The sequence below is a fragment of the Notamacropus eugenii genome, chromosome 5 (assembly GCF_028372415.1).
Source record: "Notamacropus eugenii isolate mMacEug1 chromosome 5, mMacEug1.pri_v2, whole genome shotgun sequence".
Taxonomy (NCBI): Eukaryota; Metazoa; Chordata; class Mammalia; order Diprotodontia; family Macropodidae; genus Notamacropus; species Notamacropus eugenii.
The window spans coordinates 173,680,359-173,706,881 of NC_092876.1; the positions used below are offsets into that span (position 1 = coordinate 173,680,359).

Genomic DNA, 26,523 nt, shown 5'->3' on the forward strand with positions numbered 1-26,523 from the left:
GTCACTGAGCTGTCCATCATACAAAAGGTCCCTAACCAAATGAGAGTATGACCTTAATCCCAATTCAGATTCGCTATAACTCATTAATTTATTTCTGTGTAATTTGGGAGTTGCTAGTGAGTTCCTTTGTGGCTGGGCCTCTACTTTCTTAGGTCAGAACCCCATTTGGAAAATCTCAAGTTCCCTGAGACTACTGCTTTCTCTTTGATGAGGTTTCCTTTCTCCTTCCAACCTAAAGGGTCATAGGATCTAGAAATGGATAGGTCTTGAGAGATCATTTAGTTCAACCCCCTCATTTTACAGATGAAGAAAGTGAGACCCACCCAGGTACATCAACTTGCGCATGTATGACAAAGTAAAAGTAAAAGCAGATTTTTTGTGTGTGGGTAGGACCCGTTTCTGAAGGCGATTTCAAAATGGAAGTTCCACCTGAATAAATGATAAACCTCCCATGCAGACCATTGTGAAAAGTAACATTCATCTTGACCTCTAAGTTTGGGTTATGTTGACATTATTTGATATTAAACTAATTTTTTAAGGATAAGAGATTGTATTAGCATGAGTCCTCCATCCACTGCAGAATTCAATCTCATCACAGAAGGCTTAGCAGGCAGTCTTTGTGAACTGTTAGGGCTAAAACAAACAAACAAAAGAATCAGTACCTGGTGGCAAATTCCCCAGTGATGAGCTTCTCCCGATTTAATGTCCAGGTTCTTAGAATAATGGCCTAGAGCCCATCACAGGGACTACTCTTGAAGCCATCCTCCTTGGGAAGCTCTGTCAGACCCTGTTCAAGAATAAGTCACCTCCATGTCATGGTGAGGCGTCAGAGGAAGTCAATTCTTTCAAATGGCCAAATTTAAAAGTTAGAGAGCCAGGTCTGAATCTCTTCTGATACTTACTAGTGACCAAGTCTTTAGCCTAGTAGATAGAAGTTGGCCAGGTAGATAGAAGAAGTCAGGAAGATTTGAATTAAAATCCTGCCTTAGACACTAAGCTGTGTGATTCTAGCAAAATCATTTTCTCTTATCTTACTTTCAGTTTCCTCACCTGTAAAATGGGAATAACAATAATGGGACCTACCTCACAGGGTTGTGAAGATCAAAGGAGATAAATACATAAAGCTAAACCTAAAGTGCCATGTTAATACCAGCTATTACTATTTAATCTCTCTCACAGCCTCAGTTTCCTCTCTTGTGAAATGAGGACAATACCTGTAGCACCGATAGAGTTGTGAGGATCAAATGAGATCATGTATATAAAACATTTTGCAAACTACCAAGGTCTATGTAAACATTATTGTTCTGTTATGCCTATCAGTTTCCCAAGTGCTTCAATCACTTATCTCCCTGACTTAGGGGTTTTCTCCCTCTCATTTCCCTGCCATGCTCCATCAACCTGACTCCATTTTATCTCCTGTTTTCTCTGCTTTCTAATACTGCTCTCTCCTTCTCTCATAGGATGCCTATTTCTGTTCCCCCAGGTCTCACACTGCAGTGCTTTTATTCAGAAGAATGCAGGTTTTATTTAAGATACCCCAAATATGGTCAGGAATTAAGCAAATATGAAAGTATTTTAGTAAAATGAAAGCCCTCTTCTGCACATTAGACAAACAACTCTGAGTGATTATATGCACCATGGCAATAGGGACTGTGGAAACGGTGAAGGGGACTCTGAAAGATGTCTGTGTTAGTGACACACAGGAAGTACATAACAGCAGCACTGGGGGCTCCTTCCCCCCATTATGCTACCACTCCTCCGTCCCTTGATTCAGCCAAAAGTAATTTGAAGTATATTTGGCTACAAGAAATAAGTTGACTATAGCTAGGAATGAATGAACATAAAAGTCAAGAGAATTTCCATTCCTAGAGGAGTTCAAGAGGGCTGTTTTCTTTCTTCAGACATAAGAGGGGAAATCTGACTTCTAAATCAGATCCAATCAAGAAAAAAAGGAACAGAAATACCTGCATAACTACAGATTTGCACAGGCACAATGAAGACTCGGCATAAGCTCCAATACCACTGGACAATTAAGCTCTTTCATACCTATTAACTCATTTGAAAAATTCCTACCACTGCTCCTTGAACCCCACAGAACTCCCAGGTCACCCCTTTCCCCTTGCTTCCTCATAATTCCTTAAGAGAACAGCCAATACTCCCCCTTTCCTGAGTCCCACAGCCCATGATCTCTACTGAAACAGCTCACTATCCACCACCCTCTCACCTTTTGTAAAAAGCCATAACTCCTCTATCTTTCAGTGTGTATGGACAGCCCAAAGTAGCAGATAATTTGGGAAATGTTAAGGAAAGAGCAGGAGTTTACAAGAGGGGACTGCTCCCTTAAAGAAGAGCGACACCTTTCAAAATAGTTGATGCAGTCAAACAGACCCTACAGGATGAATGAGCAACCTTGGCTGTGCTGTAAATCTTGGGGAGCATTATGGAAGCCATTCCTGCATTTCCTTTCACTGCTTCTTTATGGAAATACCAAGGATAAAGAGGGCAGGGCTGTAAGATGATAGGCCTTGCACTGCAACAGTCCAGATGATCAGAAACACAAGGGCCTCGGGCTCAGAGCCTGAAGGACAGCAAAGATGGAGCTGCCAGAAAAAGCCATGATGCTCATACATAAGGCCTTAAATGGGATGCCCTAACAACCATCAAGGTAACTTGGGAATCCGGTTAGGGCAACTTCCTTATTTCGGGAATGGGAGAATATGTGACCCTTAAGAGGTCCTTCTAGAAGATGGCAGATAAGGGGGTCACTTGAGAAGCTGTATGAAACCTGTTTGCCCAGCACAGCAGGCATAGGTTAAGCCATGATGGGCATTCAAAGATAAGAACTTACCTGGTGAGGAGCATATAGTTTAAAAAAGAATTTTATTGTAGGGAAAATATAGTTCTTGGTTCTTGTTTCTGTCCTTGGGGATTATATATATATTTAATTCTCTCCACTTACACCAGTCTGCCTAGTTTGCCTGGGTTCTTCTGTCCCAGTGAAGTGAGGGGGTAATACAGACCATCAAGCCAAGCACCTCCACAATCTGCTGACCATATCAGAAAGTAACCTTTGTTTTACATAAGAGAACCTGAAACAACTGAGATTCTTCAGCCCATCATATCTTATGTCCTTTATACATTTGGATATTGGATTCTAACTCCACGGAAAGTCAACCCAGCCAGCTACTCCAACTTCAAAGTCAAAAGTACCCAGAGGATGATGAAGACTTCCTCCTTGAGAGTCATCTCTTGAACCTTCTTGCTTCACAGAATACTGGCTCCAAGAGTGCAAAGCCAATAAATCCAAAGAAAAATTGTTCAGTTGTTCTATACTGTGTTGTCTTCACTTTCTCCTTTAATCTCAGTCTTTCTCAGGGATTTCCAGTCTTAGATGTGACAAAGAACGCACGAAGAACTTGGGGAGTTTGCAAAACAAGTTAAGTTCCTGACTCTCAGAGCCCAGGGGAGGGAGAATCAGCTGCTGGGCATGCAGGTGGAGAGGAAGGTAGCGGGTCTTTGCCTTCTCCAGACCCAGTCTCTTCAGGATGCCAACAGACAGCTTCTGTATAAGGGAAAGAGAAGCCCATGAAAAAGGATGGAGGAAACACATCCTCAAATAGCAGGAAGGGCCTGAGAGCCTCTGCTCTGAGGACACTACTCTTAAAATATTCGTAGGAGATACAGCAATTATTGGGACTCTTTTTTTCCAAATTACACCTGGGAAGTCATTATAGTCTCAAGGCCCTTATATCCAGAAGTCATAACAAACCTTAGGAAACTTTCATTTGACACTAGTCTGGCAGTGAGGCTTTCAGAAAGAATGGATTCTACCAGGTCTATTGAATTCTCTGGCTTTTCAGCAGTGGTGAGAAAGGTTACTGTTAACTTTTAGACACCCAAAATTAAAGGTGAGAATAAATGAAGCAGAAAGGCTTTCCTAATTAACCCTACACAAGCTCTTCTCTGCCCTGCCCCACCCTGCTCAGCCTATGGAATTTTACGCACATACTTATACTTCTGCTACCCAAACATCTAACTCCTCTCCAACAGCTGTGACTGCCTGTTCTAGTCCCCAAATGTCCAATCCAATATTAAATACCAAAAGGGTACTTAATAACCCTTTGCTCACTGACTTACTCTAGTGTTTTGGCCCACTGAGCACAAAGAACAATTTCTCTTTCCCTTTTTGCGATGCATTGGAAGAAGGCAGGGCCCTCTTACCTGGGGTGCCAACTTGTTCCAGTCAGAATATTTGTGATCCCCAAGGACTGGACACCCCAATCCAAAGGCTAGGTGGACACGAAGTTGATGCTTCACCCCTGAATAATTGAGGAAAAAGAAAAACAGCAGATTTCCAGAAAATCCATCTCATTCAAAGTACTGGTGTATGTGTCCTATCTTTTTAATTAAACAGTGAAAATCTTTAGAACAGTGTATCATTTACCTTGCATCTCCCCCAAAGTCTAGGACTATGCCCTGCAAGTAGAGGTGCTTATTAAATGTTTGCTGAATCATAGTGAATCACTCTGGACACCCAAGAAATGACATAGACTGGTCAGAATACTTACAAAGTCATTTCTGTGAAAACTCTCACAATGAGCACTGGAGAGAGCTGCATCAAGACATTTTGGAACATTCGAGATTTGCTAACTCATTTTGAGAAGGCAAGACCTCACCTGTGAAAGGCTGCAGCTCTAAGAGGGCACAGGATAAAGTGCTGCTTAGAACCCGATACTGCGTCACAGCAACATGAGCATGCCTATTTGGACGGACCTTCATGGTTTTCCCATTCTCCATGCGGTAGTTTGGTGCCAATGTCATCTGAAGCCAGAGAGATCAAGGGTTGACTTTAAAGAAATGGGCTGAAAAAAAAGCTCTGCACAGAAGACACCTACCTACCTTATGGTGCTGCTGCTGGCCTTGCACCTCCTTCTCAATGATAGGGATATCTATCATCCCTGCTGAATGAACGGGGACCCCCACACAGATGGCCCTGAGGGGAGGAGACAGAACATAAACATTACACATCCCTAGCAGAGATGAGGAGGCAGGGAAGCCTTTAGCGTAAGTGTCTATAGTTATATAACACAACTGTAAGTCTACCTGATGTATTTGTATAGTCTTTAGCACAAAGCCAATCACAATTGGCTATTTGATAAATGTTTTGTTTTTTTTTCATGAGGAAGATGATGACAGAAGGATTAAAGAGACAAGTTCCTTGCCAGAAATAAAACAAAAAAAGACTGTTCCTACACAGTATGCTCTCCTACTTGTAGGGGAATAAGGCTTCCCTTTCATCAGCTTGCCCTTCTTTGCGAACTTAGGCTTCCCTCCAGAAAAAGAGTTTTCTATCATCTAGGTATTCCTCAGAACAAAGGCTTCAAAGAATAGCATGGGCTTTTTCACCACTACTGTCTCATCCCAAGGAATTCATCACTTAATATGGACTACAGGCAGACAAGAACCACCATCTTTCTGACCTTTGTTTTCCAAAGGGGAGGTTCTTCTAGGGCAGAGCTTCTTAAGGAGTCCACCAATAGATTTCAAGGGGTTCTGTGGACTTGGATGGGAAAAATATATATCTTTATTCTCATTAACTTCTTTAGAAGTTCCTTCACTTATTTAAAAAGATGATTGTGAGAAAGGGGTACTCTAGGCTGCAAAAGACTGCTGAAGAGGTTCATCACAAGCACGCAAAAGCCCAAAACCTCCTGCTCGAGGGTAAGGATTGAGTCCTAGGAAAGGCAATGAATGTGTAACAGTACATCCAACATATTTCATTAAGAGTATAAATCTGTAGGAACTTCTATCCATCTGTATGGACTGGTGCAAACCACAGTCATGATAAATTTCCTAAAACTCACAGTTGCACTTTTGGTGGTAGCAAAAAACTGAAGAAAAATGGGTGCTCACTATTTAGAGAATGCATGAATAAACTATGATATATAAATGTAATAGAATATTATTGTGGGACAAAAATTATTTGAATTAAAGATGAAGAATTCAGGGAATTTGGGGAAAACGTGTATGACGTGATATATAGTAAAATAATAAGCATAATAACCACAGTAACGTAAAGGAAAACAACACTAAAAGACGTGAAAAGGCAGATCAGTGCAAAAGACAATCTTAACCTCAAAGGACTGACGGTTATGAAAGGAGGTTGGAAGGCACATGCTATCAGAATCAGTCACTCCATCAGTTTGTTTTCTTAGATGAATTTCTACAAGGAGGGGAAAGGTGAACAGAGTATTGGGCAATGACAGTGATGGACTATAAAATCCTTGAGGGGAGAGGAATATTCTATATTTTTTTGTGCCTAAAATGTCTTGCACACAAGAGGTGTTCAATAAACATTTGCTGAGGAAATGGACAAAAAGTGAGTCCTTCATCTGAGCTAACTGTCCCAATGTTGCTCCTACCAGTACTTCTTTGCCACCTGCCGAGTTTTAAAAAAGTCTTGGACTCGGTGAGCCATCCCCTTGTCCCGTGCCAACACCATCACCCCTGTTGTCTCTTTGTCCAGGCGATGGCAAAGGTGCAGTGGCTCTGCTTTGTGGCCATATAACATCTTAGCCAAAATAGGCAGGATGTCGGTGATACAGCTCTTGACCCCTGGGCCACCTATGAAGAGGACACAACAAAGAAGAATGAACCTTACAAAAGGATTCTAAATAACACCTTTTCTTGGAAGTGGAAAAAAATAAAGATTATTGCCCTTAGTTGTCAAAGGATCCCAGTAGGAACAAGTAGCATTCTCTTCACTCTACCAAAGCTACCTATGGCTCTTACCTCAGGGTCCTTATTTTGGAAGTGGAAGAAAGGGAAAGGAGGGTTTCTATATTCAAGGAGTGTGAAGATCTGCAAATCCTGCTGGAAAAATGTAAAATCATTTTGTGCTCCATTCAAAGCTTGCACACTATTCTCTAGCTTTAAGCCTTCATGTATGCTATTGCCATCCCTCACCCAAACTTTAATGGGTCTCCTTCCTAATCTTTAAAATAATATTCCAACCTTACCTCCAACCTGTAACTCCTAACTAACCTCATCAGTCACTTCTGATGTGTCCAACCATCAGCTCTATGCAGACAACTCGCAGATTTATATATCCAGCCTTAGCCTCTTTCTCCAGAACTTGAGCACCTCATCTGGAAGGACCACAAGCACCTCAAACTTGACATGTCAAACAGAAATAATTTCTGTTGCCCATTCTCTCCCCAAACCTACCTCTCTTCTTAAATCCTCTATATTAACATTCTAATATCCTTCCAAATCACCCAGATATGCAACGTCAAAGTCACCTTTAGTTCTTCCCTCTCCCTTCTATCCAATCAGTTGCTTTGGCTTATCAAATCAAATTCTACACTATACCAGTCAGTCAATAAGTACTTACTAAGCACCTACTGTAAGGATAATTTAAATGGGAAGATCATTCCCATTTATTAATAGGCCTACATGACCTGCCTGGGTCACATGGAAGCTGAGGTCACATAAGTCTGGGTCATACACAGTCTGTGATGGAAGGAGTTTGCTGAATGGGTGGAACAAGAAGGAAGAGATGGAGCTAGAGCAGAGCTGAGAGGAAACTGGCTAGAGAACAGTCAGAGCTAGGAAGGATGTAGGCAAGCAGTCAGCTGGCTGTCTTGAGTGAGAGAGCTTGTTTGCGATTTTGTTTGGGGAGACTGCTTGTGATTTGTCTAAGGGAATGGGTTTGTGGGAAGGCCCTAACATGGGGAAGGCTTAGGGCTGGTAGTGCCCTCTGCACTGTTATTGTTTATAGATTTTTGTTACTATGACGTATTTGGCATTCTGGTGTCTGAATAAATATTTTGGTTCTGTCTTCCATGTGGAGAATCTGTGGTATTTTGCCATTCAGAATTGCACTGGCATATTCATGGCAGCAGTAGGCACTGTGAATATCACATTGGCACTATATCTACTATGTGCCAAGCACTGTTCTAAGCACTGGGAATGTAAAGAGGCAAAAAAATCCCTGACCTTAAGGAACCCACAATCTGATGGGGAAGACAAACAGCAAACAAATATGTAAAAACAAGCTACATATAGGATAAAGAGGAAATAATTAAGAGAGGGAAGGCACTAGAATTAACAGGGATTGGAAAAGGCTTCCTAGAGAAAGCATAATTTTAGTTGGAGCCTGAAGAAAGCCAGGAGGCAGAGATGAGAAGGGAGAGGACAACCAGAGAAAATGCCAGAACCTGAAAGGTTCAGCATCTTGTTCATGAAACAGCTTATGAGGCCTGTGTCAAGGGATCAAAGAGTAAATAGCAGGGAGTAAAGTATAAGAAAATTGAAAATGTGGAGCAGAATTAGGTTGTGAAGGGCTTTGAATGCCAGAGGATTTTGTATTTGATCCTGGAGGTGATAGGGAGTCACTAGAATTTACTCAGTAGGGGAATGACAGGTTAGACTTATAGGAAAATCACTTTCCTGCCAGAATGGAGGATGGACTAGAGTGGGGAAAGACTTGAAGCAGGCAGATCCACAAAGAGGCTACTGTAGTAGTCTAGGCATGAGGTGATGAAGGCCTGCACCACAGTTAAGTGGAAGTGTCAGAGGAGAGAAGTGGGATGTATTTGAGAGATGTTGCAAAGGTGAAATCGAGATTGGATCTGGGGGGGTGAGAGATAGTGAGGAATGAGAATCACAACTGTTTTGAGCCTGGGGGAATTGGAGGATGGTGTTGCCCTCAACAATCATAGGTAAATTTGGAAGGGGAAAATGTTTAGGAGGAAAGATAATGAGTTCAGTTTTGGACAAGTTGAATTTAAGATGTCTACTGGATCTCCAGTTCAAGATATCTGAAAGGTAGTTGGCAGAGGTGAGACTAGAGGTCAGCAGAAAGGTCAGAATAGGATAGGTAGCAAAGAGATTGTAAATAAAGTCATGGGAACTGATGAGATCACTAAATGAAGTAGAAGAGAGGGAGAAGAGAGTCAAGGACAGAACCCTGTGTGACTCTTATGGTTAGAGGGTGTAAACTGGATGAGCATCCAGCAAAAGAGAATGAGGAGAAGTTCTGATAGGAAGGAGAACCAAGAGAGAGTAATGTCTCAAAAAGCTAGAGAGAAGAGAGTTCAAGGAAGAGGATGAGCAGAATAGAGGAAAGGTCATTGGATTTATCAATTGGGAGATTATTAGTAACCTTGGAGAGAGCAGTTTCAATGGAATGATGAGAACAGAAGCTGGATTGCAAAGTGTTAAGTAGAGAGTGAGAGAAGGGGGAGGCACCTATGGCAAATGGCCTTTTCAAGGAGTTTAGTCACGTAGGCCACAACATCCTATATGTGCCTCCTTTTCTCCATTCACATGGCCCCCATCCTAGTTCTGAACCTCATCACCTTCTGCCTGCAATAGCTTTCTAACTGGTCTCCTTTCCTCAAGTCTCTTCAATCCATTCTCCATAGAGCTTCAAATTTTCATACCCAAAGCATGGATCTGACCCCACTCAGCAAGTTTCAATAAGTCATTCTGTCACCAGAATAAAGTACAAACTCCTATCAGCTTTTGAAGTCCTTTGCTATTTGGCTCTGGCCCACTTTTCAAAGATTATTGCACATTACTCTCCCTCACCCCATCTACACTGCAATCAAACTGGCCTATTTTCTATTCCTCACTAAGGGCCTTCTGTCTCCTGTGTCCACACTTCTATCCCTACTCCTGGAAGACTCTCCTCACCTCCACCACTTAGATCCTCCAGCTTCCTTCAAAGCTCAGCTCAGGAGATACCTTCCTTTCCAGACCCTCCCTGCAACTGCTGGGGACTTTCCCCCCAAATTACTCCATATATGTTTTGTATTTAGTTCTCTCTGTATACAAAATTGTGTTTGCCCATAAAAGAATGTAAGCTCCCTGAAGGTGGAGCTATTGTTTTCATCTTTGTATCTTCAGCAACTGACACAATGCCTAGCAGACAGCAAGTGCTTAATTAGTGTTTTCTCATTTAATGAATAAATTCGTTCACTCATTCAAACCCTCTACACTAAATCCCCCAAAATACTAGAATTCAGAGCTGGAAAGACCTTTGGAGGTCTTCTGGTCTAGCCTTCTCATTCCACACATGAAGGAACAAGGTACATGGAAACCAAGTGACTTAGTCCAGGTATCTGGCTGCCTCTCGCCAAGTGTTTCTCATATGTATCTTTATGTACGTATGCCTACATATCCCAGCTTCTCCCATTAGATTGTGAGCATCTGGTACTACTCACTGTCAGTAATTATAGGTATTCAATTAATTGATGTTGACTGGGCTCAAGGCTGATTGGGGATATACAGTTGTAATAGATATTCTCAATTGTTGCTCTAACCGCTATGAGAATCCTACAATCATGAGAGAGGTTTCCAGACTATCTTAAAATCACTGAGGTAGAGTTAGAAAGAGATAGAGTACCAGGAAATGTGGGTTCTGTTGCTAGACTGCTAATATACTATGTGCACTATAGCAAATCAGTTCACCTTTCCTGGCCTAAATATCCCTCTTTGTAAAATGAGTGGAGTATATAACAATAATAATAACAACGATAACTAGGATTGACACGGTATCTACTATGGCCCGACACTGTGCTAAGAACCTCAAAGGTAATATTTCATTTTATCCTCACAACAATCCTGGGAGGTAGATGACTATTTTTATCCTCATTTTTCAGTTCAGGAAATTGAGAAAAAGAAAGGTTAAGTGTCTTGCCCAAGGTCACACAGTCAGTAAGTGTCTGAGATCAGAACTGGAACTCAGGTGTTCCTGACGCCAGATCCAGTACTCTATCTACTGTGCCACCTAGCTGCCTCTGGTTATTTCTTTCTTTTTAATATGGTTTTATTTATTTCATTAAATATTTCCCAATTACATGGAGAGTTTTTTTTAACATTTATTTTTTAAAATTTTGAGTTCCAAACCTTCTCTTTCCTTTCTTCCCCCCTCCTTGAAAAGATAAGCAATTTTATATCGATTATACATGTGAAGATGTGCAAAATATATTTCCATGTTAGCCATTTTGCAAAAGAAAATTCAGACAAAAAATGAAAACTAAAGAAAAAATTTTTTAAGTGTGCTTCAATTTATATTCAAAATCCATCAGTTATTTCTCTGAAGGTGAATAGCATTTTCCAACATGGAATTGGAATTGTTCTGGATCACTGTATTGCTGAGAATACCTAAGTAATTCACAGTTGATCACCATACAATATTGCTATTACTATGTACAATGTTCTCCTGGTTCCACTCCCTTCACTTTGTATCAGTTTATATAAGTCTTCCCAGGTTTTTCTGAAATCATCCCACACCAGCTCATCATTTCTTACAGAAAAATAGTATTCCATCATAATCATTTATCCAACCTGTTCAGTCATTCCCCAACTGATGGGCATCCCCTCAATTTCCAATTTCTTGCCACAATCAAAAAAAGCTGCTGTAAATACTTTTGTACAAATAGGTTCTTTTCCCTTTTCTTTGATCTTTTTGGCATACATACAAACCTAGTAGTGGTATTGCTGGATCACAGAGTATGCACAATTTTATAGCCCTTTGGGTATAGTTCTAAATTGTTCTCCAAAATGGCTGTACTAGTTTACAACTCTACCAAGGGTGGATTAGTGTCCTAAATTTTTTCCACCTTTTCTCCATAGTTTGTCATTCAGCCAATCTAATAGGTGTGAAGAGGTATCTCAAAGTTGTTTTAATTTGTATTTCTCTAAGCAGTAGTGATTTAGAGCAATTTTTCATGTGACTATTAATAGCTTTGATTTCTTCTTCTGAAAACTGCCTGTTCATATTCTTAGACCATTTCTTAACTGGAAAATGGCTCTTACTTTTTAAATTGGTACAGTTTCCTATATTAGAAAAATTAGAGAAACTTGCTATAAAATTTTTTTCCGTTTTCCTTCTAATTTTGACTGCATTAGTTTTGTTTATGCAAAAGCATTTTAATTTAGTGTAATCAAAATTATCTGCTTTACTTCCCATGATTCTTTATCTCTCTTGTTTGGTCATAAACTCTTCCCTTCTCCACAGATCTAACAGGTAAAATTTTCCATGCTCCCCTAATTTGCTTATGATAACACCCTTGATGTGATTATGTACAGTTTAAATTATATACAGTTTATCTCTTCCACATCACCTATCATGAGTTGATATAAGAAATTAAATAGGAAGTTTGGGGGAGTTTTATGGAAGCCCTAGACTACATGCAAAATTCAGCAGACAACACAGAGCCTATGACCAAATACTTAACCCAAATTTTACAATAAGGTACTATAAACATCCCATAAAAGAAAAAGAAAAAATGCAGACTTTTTCTCTGGTACAAAAGGAGGGCCAAAAAATTTTACAGGATTTTCCAGATCTGGAGGGCGCTGTGCCCTTAACTCCTTATGATGTAGAAGGGATAACTGCACCCATTTTTCCCTTATTTTGGTAAAGAGTGTGAGATGTTGGTCTATACCTAGTTTCTGTCAAACTGTTTTCTAGATTTTCCAGCAATTGCTGTCAAGCAGTGAGTTCTTGTCCCAAAAGGTGGGGTCTTTGGATTTATCAAACACTCCATTACTATGGTTATTTATTATCATGCCTTGTGTACCTAATCTATTCCCCTGACCCACCACTCTATTTCTTAGCCCATAACAGATTGTTTTGATGATCACTGCTTTGTAATATAGTTTGAATTCTGGTACTGCTAGGCCACCTTCCTTCATACGGTAAGGGAGACTGTCTCCAGCTTCAGGCTTTCTCATGCTGCTGTTTTCATACTTAGTTTTGGGGATTTGGAAGTTTTTGGTGTTTCCAAGGTGGTATGATCTGGGAAAAAGTGTGATCACTGGTCTTCACTCTGGTCCTTACCCAGGAAGGGTCCCTGATCCCTTGGGACTGTAATCCATATTGCTCCTCAGGGCTCCTGTTTACTTGAGACCAAAAATAGTACTTTTCCTCAGGGGCCCTGATCCCTTGGGCCCAGAAGTAATACTGTCCCTCACGTCCCTTACTCCCTTGGGACCAGAAGTAATACTGTTCCAAAACTGGTGCCATTCCTCAGGGCTCCTACTGTCTCTTGACTGAAAATGTTCCTCTCCACCCTTGAACTATGACCTAGAAGTGGGTACAGGCCAAACAATGTCTAGTCCTATGTCCAGTGCTTGCACAGGGGTCCCCTATAATCGCTTATTGACCAACTGCTAGGTACTCTATGTCCGGCTTGAGAGCTTCTGCAGCTGCTGCTCCTTCTATCACCACCACTAGTGTTCCATCCACATCATCTGCAGGGCAGGCTCCATCTCCACATTATAGATCGCTCTTTTTGACTTTCTAAGTTGCCTTGAGTTGGAAAAATGTCTCATTGACCTTTTATTGGCTATGCCACTCCAGAATCTGATTTAAGGTGTTGTTTTAAGGTTGTTTCAAGTGGAATGTTGGAAGAGCTCAGCTGAATGCTTCCTCTACTCTGCTATCTAGGCTCTGCCCCCTCTGATATTTTCTATGTTCCTTTCCACCTATAATGATTATAGGCATTTCCTCCACAAGGTCTACTCTGTTCCTTCTACCTGAAAGTGTGCCAGTGTTCTCTCACTCAGATTTTGACAAAACACTTTGTTTCATCCTCTCTCTCCTTCTCATCATTCTCAACCTTTTAACATTCTTCTCTGTGTTATGTGCTGCATTCCCAAGCCCAGTAGAATATAAATTTCTTGTGGATGTGAACTGTGTCATTTTTCTATTTTTATTCTCACAACACCTAGCAGAGAGCTTTGTATGTAGTTGGTAAGTCAACAATTCAATGCAGTTCATCTTTTCTTTCTTTGATCCTTACCATGCACAGGTAGTCCATATGGCTTGTTAATGACAACAAGGTTGTTGTCTTGATATAGGATCCCTCTCTTTAATGCCTTAGACAGCACATTGGGGTGGACATTCTGTAGCTGCTGTGTGTACCGTTTCAGCTCCTGCACTCTCCTCTGAACAGGGTCTCGAGGCACCTGTGAGAGAAAAAAAAGTGTCACTCACAACGGCCTTAAAAGTCCACACTATGACTTAGGGAAGAACTGGGACTGGGACACATGTTCAATAATTGGAAAACGGCTCAATATATTGTGGTAGATCAAAATAATTGGATATAATTGTACCATGGGAAATGACAAATATTAAAAAATACAATTAAATATACAAAGATACTAACAAATAACAGTAACAAGATCCTATTCTATATGCAGACATTTCAGTTTCTCAAGTATCCCTAAGCTGGTACTCTAAAATAATAAGATCTGTAACTAACGATGGACAAGTGAATATACCACTGGAGGAACTGAATCCTGAGTCTTGACATTTTCACCATAAATGAAACCAGATGACAGAAGGACATTGCATCTAAATAGAAGGCTGACTCATAGGTTCTCCTTGAAGAGTCAAAATAAAGGAGTGGGCCATGGTGTTTTAATCACATATCCCAGGGTAACAAGAAACATTTCATGAGACATTTGGACACCTTGTATTGCAATGCACATAAGAATTTGCAAGACCATCATGAGAATAACTGTATAATTTGTAACTCAACATCAGTTGTGGGGGACAAGGAGGTAGAAAAAATCTCAAATAATGAATACATAAATGAAAAAGCATATTAAGCTCTTAATACGTACAAAGTATGTGCTTAGAGCTGGAGCTACAAAGACAGTTCCTGTTCTCAAGGAGCTCGCATTCTAACATGGAAGGACAAAATTATAAAGCTGCAGGTCAAATGGAAAGGGTTGGTAGTCTTTAAGGTACAGTAGAAAAGCAAATGGTAATGCATCTCCTTTTATATCGGTTTTATATCAGACTAAACCATAATCCCTTCTGAGGCTGAAACATTTGATAGTGTCAAGGCCTTTGGCCCTAAGAATTTTCTTTTCTACATTTTGTTGTCTAGAGGCTGCTCCATGACACAATGGCAGTGGGAGCTAAGCACAAAGCAGGGTTGGTAATATGGGGGCATTGCTATTCCAGGAGTCTCAGGTTTACCTGCCTGTCAATAGCAACTGGCAGGTGGCTGGTATTGGGGGATCTCTTTTCTCCCTTCTATGATGACTGTGGAGATCAGGCCAGAAATAGGTCAAATATTCTGAGGGACACTTCCATTCCTGGGCTTCTCAGGCTCAGAGTCTTGGGCTTTTTCCACCAGAGTCTAGGAAGAAAGGTGCCTGAGGTCATGGTAGTAAACTGATCTATCTGGAACATGCCATCTCTTATCTTTTCTTCAAGATTGCTTTGCTGCTTCAGCTAGGTTGGGTTCCCTGTCCTGTCAGTGGCAGGAAGTACTAGGGGTAGTGAGGATGGCAGAACTCTTCTCCACAAGGTTTATACCTCCTAGGATGGTGGCTTCTGGGTTTAACTGCCTGCCTGTGGCAATGGTTCATAGAGAGGAGGTAGAATGGAAGGCAGAGAGGTCCTTTTTTCAAAAAGGTTGCACTATACATAAAGATAAGGCAAGAGAGAAAGACACAAACTAAGGTGAGGAGGGGAGGAATCAGAGTAGGCATCATATAGGGAGTGACATTTGAGCTTAATAAATCCAACAAATTAAATCAGTCAATCAAAAAGCATTTATTCAGTCCTTACTATGAGCAAAGCACTGTGCTAAGCACTAGGGATAAGGAAAAAAAGAAGTGGGCCCCTGCCTTAAGTTCGCACACTATTGGGTGAGATAACATGTAAATAACTATGTACATAAGAGATATATACAGTGTAAAGGAAAGCTAATCTCATGGAGAAAGCACTACCAATGAGGGGACTGGGAAAAGCCTCTAACAGAAGACAATCTGAACTGTCTTTTTTTTAATTTAGATTTTTATATTATATATATACAAATACTTTCTAGATCATGAAAACTGAATTTAAGATGGAGAGTAACAGTTTTAAGGCATTACATTTTCTTTTTTTAATACATAATTCATTTATTTTCAGTTCTCGACATTTATTTCCACAAGAATTTGAATTCAAAATTTTCTCCCCATCTCTCCCCACCCCAGGACAGCATGCACCCCATTCACCCCTTCCTCCAGTCTGTCCTCCCTTCTATTACCCAACCTTCTTCCATCCCTCCTCCTCTCTATTTTCCCGTAGGGCAGAACAGACTTCTATTCTCCATTGCCTGTATACCTTAACTTCCAGTTGCATGCTAAAACAATTCTTAACATTCATTCGTAAAGCTTTGAGTTTCATATTCTCTCCCTCCCTCCTCAACCATCCTCATTGAGAAAACAGGCAATTCAACATAGTTCATACATGTGTAACAATGCAAAACACTTCCATAATAGTTATGTTGTTAAAGACCACATTTCCCTCTGCCCTATCCTGCCCTTCATTTATTTCATTATCTCCCTTGACTTGTCCTCCCACAATAGTGTTTGCTTCTGATTATCCCTTTCTCCAATTTGCTGTCCCTTTTATTATCTTTCCTCTCCTATCCCCTTCCCTCTTGCTTTCCTGCAGGGCAAAACAGATTTCCATATCCAACTGAGTATGTGTTATTCCTTCCTTAAGCCAAATTCCATGAAAGTTAGGTTCAGACATAGCCCATAAAATACCTGTAGAGAGGGACTCTCAACAAATTCTGGAGCAGCAGAAGTGGAGAACAACAGAGTGGAGGAAATTTACAGCCCAGTGACCTGAAAGGCCCACAGGAAACGTCTGTTGCACTGGACGCGGAGCAGAGCCCAGCCTAGCCTTCGCTGCATGGTGCAGCTCCTGAACAGCCCTCAGGGGCATACTCTCCAGTCGCGGAATCCCCAGTCCCAGCAGCAGCAGGTTCACAGATCCCTCAACCCATAGGCGCCAAAGGTCAGTGACAGGGTTTTTCCAGCTCGCCAAGAAAGGAGAAGGGCCTTCCATAGCTCTGGCCTTAGGCAGCCACTGCAGAGGCCACATCAGCAGGCGCTGCAACTAGATCCATTGTTGGAGCATAAAAACTCCTGGGGGCATTGAGGAGCTGAGTCTTGCCTCAGCCCTGTGTGGAGGCCCTGGGGGAGCTGGTCTTTGTCTCACACTGAATGGAGGCCCTGCCCATCCAGCTTATCTGAAAATCATCCCTCAGTGCTGACTTGGTGGAACTGGAGGTCAGGTGGCTATGGAGAGGTAACTGCTAAGATTCTGGGCACAAAAATCATTCTCTGCATCCAGACCAGTACACACTTGATTGTGCCACCTTGGAGGAACTGAGATCTTACAGATTCCCAGAGTATACCCTACTCTTGACAAAGGACCCAAAAGTCAAGTAACTGGTTGGGAAAAATGCCCAAAAAAGGGAAAAAAAACAAGACTATAGAAGGTTACTTTCTTGGTGAACAGATATCTTCTCCCACTCTTTCTGATGAGGAAGAATAATGCTTACCAGCAGGGAAAGACATAAAAGTCAAGGCTTCTGTACCCCCAAAATCCAAAATAAATATTCAATGGGCTCAGGACATGGAAGAGCTCAAAAGGGATTTTGAAAATCAAGTAAGAGAGGTGGAGGAAAAACTGGAAAGGAAAATGAGAGAGATGCAAGAAAAACATGAAAAGCAAGTCAACAGCTTGCTAAAGGAGACCTAAAAAAATGCTGAAGAAAATAACACCTTTAAAAATAGGCTAACTCAATTGGCAAAAGAGGTTCAGAAAGCCAATGAGGAGAAGAATGCTTTAAAAGCAGAATTAGCCAAATGGAAAAGGAGGTTCAAAAGCTCACTGAAGAAAATAGTTCTTTCAAAATTAGAATGGAACAGATGGAGGCTAATGACTTTATGAGAAACCAAGAAATCACAAAACAAAACCAAAAGAATGAAAAAAATGGAAGATAATGTGAAATATCTCATTGGAAAAAAAAACTGACCTGGGAAACAGATCCAGGAGAGATAATTTAAAAATTGTGGGACTACCGGAAAGCCTTGATCAAAAAAAGAGCCTAGACATCATCTTTCATGAAATCATCAAGGAAAACTGCCCTGAGATTCTAGAACCACAGGGAAAAATAAGCATTCAAGGAATCCACAGATCACCTCCTGAAAGAGATCCAAAAAGAGAAACTCCTAGGAATATTGTGGCCAAATTCCAGAGTTCCCAGGTCAAGGAGAAAATATTGCAAGCAGCTAGAAAGAAACAATTCAAGTATTGTGGAAATACGATCAGGATAACACAAGATGTAGCAGCTTCTACATTAAGGGATTGAAGGGCATGGAATATGATATTCCAGAAGTCAAAGGAACTAGAACTAAAACCAAGAATCACCTACCCAGCAAAACTGAGCATAATACTTCAGGGGAAAAAATGGTCTTTTAATGAAACAGAGGACTTTCAAGCATTCTTGATGAAAAGACCAGAGCTGAAAAGAAAATTTGACTATCAAACACAAGAATGAAGAGAAGCATGAAAAAGTAAACAGCAAAGAGAAGTCATAAGGGACTTACTAAAGTTGAAGTATTTACATTCCTACAGAGAAAGACAATATTTGTAACCCTTGAAACTTTCTTCAGTATCTGGGTAGTTGGTGGAATTACACACACACATACACACACATACACACACACACACACACACACACACACACAGAAAGACAGAGAGCACAGGGTGAATTGAACAGGATGGGATCATATCTTAAAATTATGAAATTAAACAGTGAGAGAGAAACGTATTGGGAAAAGAAAGGGAAAAATGGAATGGGGCAAATTATCTTTCATAAAAGAGGCAAGTAAAAGACTTTTCAGTGGAGGGAAAAAGGGGGGAGGTGAGAGAAAAAAACATGAAGCTTACTCTCATCACATCTGACTGAAGGAAGGAATAAATGCATACTCATTTTGGTATGAAATCCTACCTTACAATACAGGAGAGTGGGGGAAAAGGGGATAAGCAGGGTGGAGGGAATGATGGAAAGAAGGGCAATGGAAAGAGGGAGTAATTTGAAGTCAACACTCTTGGGGAGGGACAGGATCAAAAGAGAGAACAGAAGCAATGGGGGGCAGGATAGGATGGAGGGAAATATAGTTACTCTTACACAACATGACTATTATGGAAGTCATTTGCAAAACTACACAGATATGGCCTATACTGCCTTCCCAAAGGGAATGGATGGGGAGGGAGGGAGGAAGAGAAGCTGGAACTCAAAGTTTTAGGAACTGTTGAGTACTGTTCTTGCAACTAGGAAATAAGAAATACAGGTAATGGGGTATAGAAATTTATCTTGCCCTTCAGGACAAAAGAGAAGATGGGGATAAGGGAAGGGAGGGATGTTAGAAGGGAGGACAGATTGGTGATAGGGGTAATCAGAATGTTCGCGTTTTGGGTGGGGGGAGGGAAAAATGGGGAGAAAATTTGGAACCCAAAATTGTGTGGAAATGAATGTTGAAAACTTAAATTAAAAAAAAAAGTATGGTTCAATTATTTCCTTTCATGTCCCCCCTCTTCCCTTCCATTGTAAAACCTCTTTCTTCCCTCTTTTATGTGAGGTGATTTGCTGTATTCTACCTCTCCCTTTCTTACTCCTAGTACATTCCATTCAACAGTAAATTTTATTTTTTTAAGGTATTCTCCCTTCATATTCAACTCACCCTGTGCCCTATGTCTATGAGTATATAAGTATATATGTAGATATATATGTACATATACATACATATATGTAGATATATGTAGATATCTTTTCCTTCTAACTACCTTAATACTGAGAAAGGTCTCATGAGTTACAAATAACATCTTTCCATGTAGGAATGTAAACAGTTCAATTTTAATGAGTTCCTTAAGGCTTCTTTTCCCTGTTAACCTTTTCATGTTTCTCTTGATTCTCATATTTAAAAGTCAGTTTTTCTATTCAGCTCTGTTTTTGTTTTTTTTTTAACAAGAATGCTTGGAAGTCCTCTATTTCATTGAAATTCCATTTTTCCCCTGAAGTATTATACTCAGTTTTGCTGGGTAGGTGATTCCTGATTTTAATCCTATTCTCCTTGACCTTTGGAATATCATATTCCAAGCTCCCCTTTAGTGCAGAAGCTGCTAAATCCTGTGTTATCCTGATTGTATTTCCACAATACTTGAATTGTTTCTTTCTGGCTGCTTATGATATTTTCTCCTTGACCTGGGAACTCAGGAATTTGGCTACAATATTCTTAGGAGTTTTCCTTTGGGGAGCTCTTTCAGGAGGTGATTGGTGAATTATTTCTATTTCTATTTTACCCTCTGATTCTAGAAGTTCAGAATTTCTTGGAAGATAATGTCTAGGCTCTTTGTTTCATCATGGTTTTCAGGAAGACCAGTAATTTTTATATTATCCCTCCTGGATCTATTTTCCAGGTCAGTTGTTTTTTCCAATGAGATATTTCACATTGTCTTTTTTTTTTCATTTTTTTATTCTTTTGGTTTTGTTTTGTAATTTCTTGATTTCTCACAAAGTCATTAGCTTCCATCTGCTCTATTCTAATTTTTAAAGAACTATTTTCTTCAGTGAACTTTTGAAGCACCTTTTCCATTTGGCCCAATCTGCTTTTTAAAACATTCTTCTCCTTGTTGCCTTTTTGGACCTCTTCTGCCATTTGGGTTAGTCTATTTTTAAAGGTGTTATTTTCTTCAGCATTTTTTTGGATCTCCTTTAGCAAGCTGGTGACTCGCTTTTCATGATTTTCTTGCTTTGCTCTCATTTCTCTTCCCAATTTTTTCTCCACCTCTCTTACTTGATTTTCAAAATCCTCTTCCATGGCCTGAGACCACTGCATATTTTTTTTTGCAGGTTTTGGATGTAGAAGCCTTGACTTTGATGTCTTCATCTGATGGTAGGCACTGTTCTTCCCCATCCAAAAGGATGGAAGAAAATACCTTTTCACCAAGAAAGTAATCTTCTACAGTCTTATTTTTTTTCCCTTTTGGGGCATTTTTCCAGCCAGTTACTTGACTTTTGAGTCCTTTGTCAAGTACAGGGTATACTCTAGGGACCTGTAAGTTCTCAGTTCCTCCAAGGTGACACAATCAAGGGTGAGGAATTTACTCCTCTCTTGGCCTGGCCTCTTGTCTGGGAGCAACCACAAGCACTCTGTTCTGCCCAGGATCTGCAAGTTGGGTTCCTCTCCACCATTACCACCAGTTCCACCACAGCAGAGCTCCTGCTCACCCCAGGACTGCCCCTCAGGGCTGCAGTCCAGATCAGCTGCTTTATTCTCCCAGAGTCTTTGGAGCCAAGGGCTCCAAAAGGGGATACTGTTGCAATAATTTCCACTGCCCTGGGGTCGGGCCTTGGGACAAAACCATGTATCCCCCCACCCAGGTGAAAGAGCTTTCTTACTGACCTTTGAAGCTGTCTTTGGCATTTGTGGGTTGAGAAATATGGGAACTGCAGCTGCTACCCATGATTCCGCACCCTGAAGCCTGCTCCAGTCCTGTCTGAGCTGCTATGAGCCTGGTGCAACAGACCTTTCCTATTGGCTTTCCAGGCTGTCTTGAAATCTCCTTCACCCTGTTGTTTTGTGACTTCTGCTGCTCTAGAATTTGTTTAGAGTCATTTTTTTATAGGTATTTTATGGGCTATGGGGTTAGAGCTAGAGCAGGTCTGTCCTTCTACTCTGCCATCTTCTGAACCGAGTCTTAAAAAAGGCCAAGGAAGCCAGGAGGTAGAAGGGAATGTGAGAAATAATTCATTTGGTGCCCCTACTCTATTCCAATCAGTTTCATAATCTACGTAAATCATATAGGGATAGAAAGGTTCTTATAACAGGTCTCAAACTTTAATGTAAGGTTTACTACTTGTTTACCAAATTATGAGGCTAACTTTTACACCACGAGAACACTGATAAAGACATCTCCATCCTGTTTTACTGAAACTCCATGACCAAGCCCAGCATGGGTGGGATGCCTTGATGCTTTAGAAATCCCCCCATTTATTTTTGTGCCTCCAGACCATTATCTCTTGTCCATCACAAGCAAATGACCATCTCATGACCACTCATGGAGATGCCTCATACTTCACCCAACCTGTAACCCCCTGCTAATATGTTATTTTTTGGCCCTCAAGAGCAAGGTCTATCAATCAATGAGATTCTGTATTTTGCCATGCCTCTTTTGCAAATTTGGGTATCAGATTCTATAAAAACAAGATCGGTGAACAAGAAAAAGAAAGGGGAATCTCAGATTGTGAGGAAGATCTGAGGTCCACTTCATTAGAGGGGACCATGGACCCTTTAATAAAGTGCCATTGGCTTACAGGTCTGCCTCAGTCTCTTTTATTGTCGGTTAGACAAATTTAATCCCCACAGAAAAATGTTCCAAGCATGGGTAAAACCAGGGAAAAGTCATGGAAATGGGAAATGGAGTGTTGTGTATAAAAAGTAGTAAGAGGGCCAGTGTAGCTAGATTATAGACTACATGGACAGAAAATGTAAGAAAGCTGGAAAGGTAGATAGAGGCAAGGCTGTGGAGGGTTTTAAAAGCCCAACAATACAATTTATATTTGCCCTTGAAAGTAAACATGGAATTACTAGAGCTTAAGGAGCTGACATGTCAGACCTGTCCTAGGAAAATGACTCTGTTGGCTGAATGGAGGCAGAATTAGAGTAGGAAGAGATTTGAGGCAGGGAAAACAACCCAAAGGCTATGAAAATAGTTCAGGTGTGAGGTGATGAAGACCTGCACAAGTTAGAGCTATGGGAGTGGAGAGAACACCACACATACAAGACATGTGAAAATAGAAATGACAAGAGTTTTCACCAAATTACATGTCTGGGATGAGTATGAATGAGGCATTGAGAATGACACTGAGACTGTGAGTCTGGGTGACTGGGAGAATGATGGCATTCCCAACTGTAATGAGAAAGTCAGGAAGTGGAGAGAATTTGGAGTATGTTTTATGTTTTGGATATATTGAGTTAGAGATGCTTATAGGACATCCTGTTTAAGATATCCAAAGGAGGCTGGTAAGGTGGGACTAGAGCTCAGCAGAAAGACTAAGGGTAGATATATAAATCTGAGAATTATCTGTATAAAAATGATAACATGAGAGCATCAAGTGAGATATTAAAGAGGGAGAAGAGAGGAAGGCACAGGACAGATACCTGGGGAACATCAGGGGTTAATGGACATGATCTGGATAAAGAACCAGCAAAGACTAAGAAAGAATGGTCAGATGATATGAAGAGGTCACTGTGAAAAAAAAAAAACCTAGAAAGGGGAGAATATTTGGGGGAGAGGGTTATCAACAGTGTTAAAAGCACAGAAAGGTCAAAATGCATGAGAACTGAGCAAAGGGCCATTAGATATCACTGGTATGGGAATGTAGTGGCACATGATTATAATCCAAGCTACAAAGGAGGTTGAGGCTGATGGATTACTTGAGTTCTAGGGTTCTGAACTTCAGGAGGACAAAAGCTGATGGGAGGTCTACTAAGTCCTGCACTATTAGGGTAAGTTCTTAGGAACAAGGAGTCAGAAACTGTTGAAGACGCAAACTGGCTCAGGTTGAAAACAGTGGGTCAAAGCTTCCGTGCTTATCAATAATAGGAGGAGGCCCTTTTGTGGCCATTTTACTTTCAATCTAGGCAAGAAAGGGAGACTCAGTCAAAAAAAATCTTTTAAAGGTTAGCATTAGTAATTTTGAAACTTTAAGTTGAATGAGGTCAAAAGCCAAAACGCAGAGGAACTAAGAGGAGAGGAAGCAGAAGCACTTACAATAGACAACTTTCTTAAGTTTAGCCAGGAAGGAGCTAGATATAAGATGGTAGCTAGCAAGAATGGCCAGATCAAATGGTAGTTTTTTAAAGATGCAGGAAACTTGAGTGTATTCTATAGGCAAAGGAGGAGGAATCCACAGGTTGGAAAAAAATGGAAGATTAAAGAAGATGTGGAGATGACAGAGGGGGACAATCTGCTGGAGAAAACAGGAGGGGATGGTATCGTGGGTATATGTAGAGAGATTTGCCTTGCCAAGTAGAAAGGCGAAGTCTCCATGTGAGGCAAGGGTGAAAGAGGAGGTAGTAGAAGATGTCTGAAATGAAGAAAAGAAGAAAGGAGAAAGCTCTTGATGAATGGCCTCAATTTTTTTTGTGAAGTATAACCCTAAGAGGGGAGGGGAGGGGAGGGGAGGGATGCTTATGTTGGACTTGAAGAGGGGCATAAAGATTTGTAAACAGTCACTGTTGGGTGGTTGGAACAATGAATTGGTTAGGGAGGTCTAAAGGATTGCCTCACCTCAGTGAAGAGCCAGCTGAGATTATGAAATTTAAATTTGTAGGGGAACCGAGCTTCATGACTCCTCTCTAGTTCCATACAGCAGCACATGAACAGGAACAAAGGAGGCAGATCATGGGAATAACGTACAGTTGGGGTTTATCAAAGCAATACTGGCAACAGGATGGGTAGCTAACTGGCTACTGTTAAGAGATTTAGAAGAAGGGTCAGCATCTTGAGTAGTTCCCTTGTGGAGGAATTATGGGAAGAAATGGGGTCTGCTAAATTGTGTATAAGGATCCCTGTGGGCCACATATTGCTGGTATATACCACATATCTCATCTGTTAGGAACTACATTTTAATCTGGTTCCTGCTGCCCTAGGGAGTGCTGTGAGCTGCATGTTTGGCCCCTCTGATGTAGTCCAATGCCTTCATTATACAAAGAAAATTGAGGTAAAAGAGTTTTACTAGTGGAACAAAAAGATAGTGATGGGACTAACAGATGAGTAGATAACAGTTTAATGTCAAGAGACTTAGAAGAAGGCTCTGAGCATCTTGAGCGGATCTCTTGTGGAGGATTTATGGGAGGAGATGGATAAGATTATGTGGAATGAGAGTGCATGGACAGGTTGAGATCAGTGTCACTTGGGGAAATACTTACACAGGGACTACAAATCCTCTCAAGTATGGACGTATATGTGAAAGATGTCTTTATCAGAATGGTACACCCATTAAGTTAGCAAAAATGCTGAAGATGTGAAATTTTATTCTAATTCCTTTGCTCTATTAATTATTATTTCCCATTTATCCTGTTCTCTCTTCCATTACATTGTAAGCTCCTTGAGGACCGGATCTGTCTTTTGCCTCTTTTTTATATTCCCAGAGCTTAGCATGATAACTTGCATGTAGCAGGCATTTAATAAATCCTTAATTAAATGAAAACTGGTTGATAGAAAAGAGGCACGCTACTGCTGGTAGAGCTGTGAATTAGTTTGACAGTTTTGTGAAACAATGTGGAATTACACAAGAAAATTACTAAATTGTGCACACCCTCTGATCCAGAAATGCCACTACTGGCAGTAGAGTCCCAAAAGGTAGCTGACAATAAAAAAAGAATGGTATGTTGAAAATGTTTATAGCAGCACCAAGTTAAGAAAAAGCTGGCAGCAAAATTTATGCCCAACAATTGACAAATGGGTGGACAAACTCAGGTATATGAATATGTGATCCTGAATCCAATCCAAATGTAAAGGAATACTGCTACCCCATAAGGAACGAAAAAGTCAGAGAATCGTGGCAAGCAAGACTTGTGTGATGTGACAGATAGGACCCATAGCAGCACAACAGCACAGGCACCTGCCCAAACCAAGGTAAATAAAATCATTACCCAGAAGCAACAAGGCAGAGGATGGTCAATCTTAGTTCCATACTATCAAAGTCCAAAGACATTACCCTGACTGTTAACACAGGGGTTCTTGGACAGGTTTCATAGAGGGGTTTGTTTGAGTGTTTGCTGGGAATTATCTGTTGTGTCAAAACAAAATGTTTAAATACACTTCCTCCTTTCTGGTTCAAATGCTACCAATAATACATTTTTAAAATTAAAATGTAATTTGAACATTGCGCTGTTATTTTTCATTTTAAATGAACTTGGATTTCATTGCCAGTTGTCATGTTTAACACCTGCTTCTAGGAACGTCTGTATGTGTCTGCGGGTAGTGACTTAGGCCTACGTCAGGATAGAGAACTCTTAACTTAACGGTAAAGGGTCGACTAGAGTACCACGAAGTGACCCCACCTGCCCGCGGTGACGCACCCAGCGTGGGACCATGGCCGGCCTCGGACGCAGATCTCTCTCGTCCAAAGCTAGAGCTCTTTATACCCACGACAGTGCCTTCGGGGACGTGAAAATTAAATTACTTTTAAAATTAAAAAGAAACGGAGCCAAGTGCCAAAGCACCAGGGCCAGGCCGAGCAGCTCAGGCCGAGTCCAACCCACTGACGGCAGGTAGCAGCTCCTGGCCACCCGGATACCGGAAGCCTAGGAGCCACCGTCCTTGCCCCTCCGCCCCATGCCAGGTGCGCGCACTGCCTCCTGGGAATCGTAGTCTCGGCGCCCTTACCTCCCTCTCCTTCGCTTTCTGTTCTTGTTTCTGGGCTCGCAGCTTCTCCGCTAGCTGCTGAGCCCCCGAAGGCCGAACTGCGGCAGTAGCGGAACACAAGAACTTGGCCACGAAGACCAAGTGCCGCCCCCAAATGCGGCTGGTATCCCAGGCCGGGAGGCTCAGCGCACTCCTCGAGGACGCCGCCATCTTGTCCGTCCTGGGGGAGGGAACGAAAGCTACTCTAGGCGGTGTGTGAAGGGGAGGCC

At 41.2% G+C, this 26,523-nt stretch overlaps 2 protein-coding genes across 3 annotated transcripts in view; one reads left to right on the forward strand and one right to left on the reverse strand.

Moving 5' to 3' along the window:
* Positions 1–2,863: 2,863 nt before the first annotated feature.
* On the reverse strand, positions 2,864–26,464 carry RPUSD4 (RNA pseudouridine synthase D4). 2 transcript variants are annotated; one of them, XM_072611533.1, is made up of 7 exons: positions 26,276–26,464; positions 13,818–13,983; positions 6,423–6,624; positions 4,900–4,993; positions 4,677–4,821; positions 4,222–4,319; positions 2,864–3,562 (listed from the first exon to the last, which is right to left on the reverse strand). In XM_072611533.1, exons 1-7 carry the CDS (start codon positions 26,462–26,464, stop codon positions 3,362–3,364), a joined length of 1,095 nt encoding a protein of 364 aa, XP_072467634.1. In that variant the 3' UTR covers positions 2,864–3,361. The 2 variants fall into 2 exon arrangements, with proteins under 2 accessions (XP_072467634.1, XP_072467633.1); XM_072611532.1 differs by lacking the exon at positions 26,276–26,464 and adding an exon at positions 25,951–26,038.
* Positions 26,416–26,523, forward strand: part of FAM118B (family with sequence similarity 118 member B) — a 94,533-nt gene continuing 94,425 nt past the window's right edge. Inside the window, exon 1 of the mRNA XM_072611522.1 lies at positions 26,416–26,505. The gene's annotated coding sequence lies outside the window, so the exon portion shown is untranslated. The remainder of the gene's footprint in view (positions 26,506–26,523) is intronic.

Coding starts and splice junctions, on each gene's coding strand:
- RPUSD4 (XM_072611533.1), bottom strand. CDS start 26,464: ATGGCGGCGTCCTCGAGGAGTGCGCTGAGCCTCCCGGCCTGGGATACC. Junction 13,984..26,275: donor AGAAAGCGAAGGAGAGGGAG/GTAAGGGCGCCG, acceptor TTTCTCTCACAG/GTGCCTCGAGACCCTGTTCA. Junction 6,625..13,817: donor ATATGGACTACCTGTGCATG/GTAAGGATCAAA, acceptor TCCTCTTCATAG/GTGGCCCAGGGGTCAAGAGC.